At 50.0% G+C, this 1,198-nt stretch overlaps 1 protein-coding gene across 7 annotated transcripts in view; it reads right to left on the bottom strand.

Moving 5' to 3' along the window:
• The window catches only part of irf9 (interferon regulatory factor 9), a 6,953-nt gene extending 5,912 nt beyond the window's left edge, over positions 1-1,041 (bottom strand). For 2 of the 7 annotated variants that reach the window (XM_019874582.1, XM_019874600.1), the window contains exons 1-2: positions 537-910; positions 71-193 (exon numbers count right to left, since the gene is read on the bottom strand). In XM_019874582.1, coding sequence (XP_019730141.1) covers positions 71-193; positions 537-716 — 303 coding nt within the window. In that variant the 5' untranslated portion in view covers positions 717-910. The other 5 variants (XM_019874590.1, XM_019874636.1, XM_019874608.1 and 2 more) reach the window with 4 other exon arrangements.
• Between the last annotated feature and the right edge of the window lie 157 nt (positions 1,042-1,198).

Genomic DNA, 1,198 nt, shown 5'->3' with positions numbered 1-1,198 from the left:
ACTCACACACACACACACACACACACACACACACACACACACACACACACACACACACACACACACACACCTTGAAAATGGCGGCATCCTCGTCCTTGCGGAAGTCCTGCTTGCCGGCATGTTTCCACGGGATGCGGAACATTGTTTGGGCCTCATCCTCCCACTTCAGACCAGGAAACTGACCGCTGGTCACCTGCCGGCACATATCACTTTTAGTTGACAGGTTCTAAAACAAGATTTGGGCAAAGCACTTCTTTCACCTAAATCACAGATGTCAAACTCCGGTCCTCGAGGGGCCCCGGTATCGCGCATGTTTTCGATGTTTCCCTCCTCTAACACACCCGATTCGAAATGATCAAGATCATCAGGCTCCTGCGGGGCTTGCTGATGATGAACTGATCATTTGAATCAGTTGTGTTGCAGTAGAGAGAGATGGAAAAACAATGCCGAGATGAGTTTTCAGCAAATCGCGGGGGACAGGTTGGGGGATAAGTGTTTCTGGATCACATCCTGCACCTCCTCCTGAGCTGACTCACGCGCACGCGCACCTGTTCCACGATCCACGAGCGCAGTCGACGTGTGCATCGCGGCGTCTTCTGTGCCATGGTTCCAAACAAGCGACTCCGAGCCAAGCTGTGGGTGGGTGTGTTGGGAGACACACGCGCACACACACAAAAAAAAAACAAACAAACAAAATAAACACGCACAAAACACATAACGCAGTTAGTTTGTAACTTAATAAATACACAGATAAAAAGAGCTGGTTCGCAAGTCGGCACTTCCTCGTTGAATTTATAAACACTTTCGTTCGGTCGCGCAAACGAGAAGAAACATTTAGCAAAGCGAGAGCGCGTCTAAAATTGTCCCCCAAAATGTCGGCGTTCTCATTTCGGAAGTGGATTTAAGTTTCGTTTACCTCAGTGGGCGCCACAGCTTGTTCTACTGCTGTGTCGGGATCGGTAGGTACGTGCGTGCGTGCGTGCGTGCGCGCGCTCCTGTGGCCTGCGTGAGTGTTTGTGTATTGCCTCGACACGGCTCGCGTGAACGCGCTTCAGCAGCTCTCTGGGAGTTTCTATGAAATCACGTGACTCGCAGGAAACCTGACAACTGCTGGCCACTAGGGGGACATAAAGTACGCAGGCGCATGTAGCTGTCCACTTTGTTGAGACATGCATAAAAACAAATAATTTTATTATAT

The sequence above is a fragment of the Hippocampus comes genome, unplaced genomic scaffold (genome assembly GCF_001891065.2).
Source record: "Hippocampus comes isolate QL1 unplaced genomic scaffold, H_comes_QL1_v1.1 scaffold25, whole genome shotgun sequence".
Lineage (NCBI taxonomy): Eukaryota > Metazoa > Chordata > Actinopteri > Syngnathiformes > Syngnathidae > Hippocampus > Hippocampus comes.
This window is presented reverse-complemented; position numbering and strand designations above follow the sequence as displayed.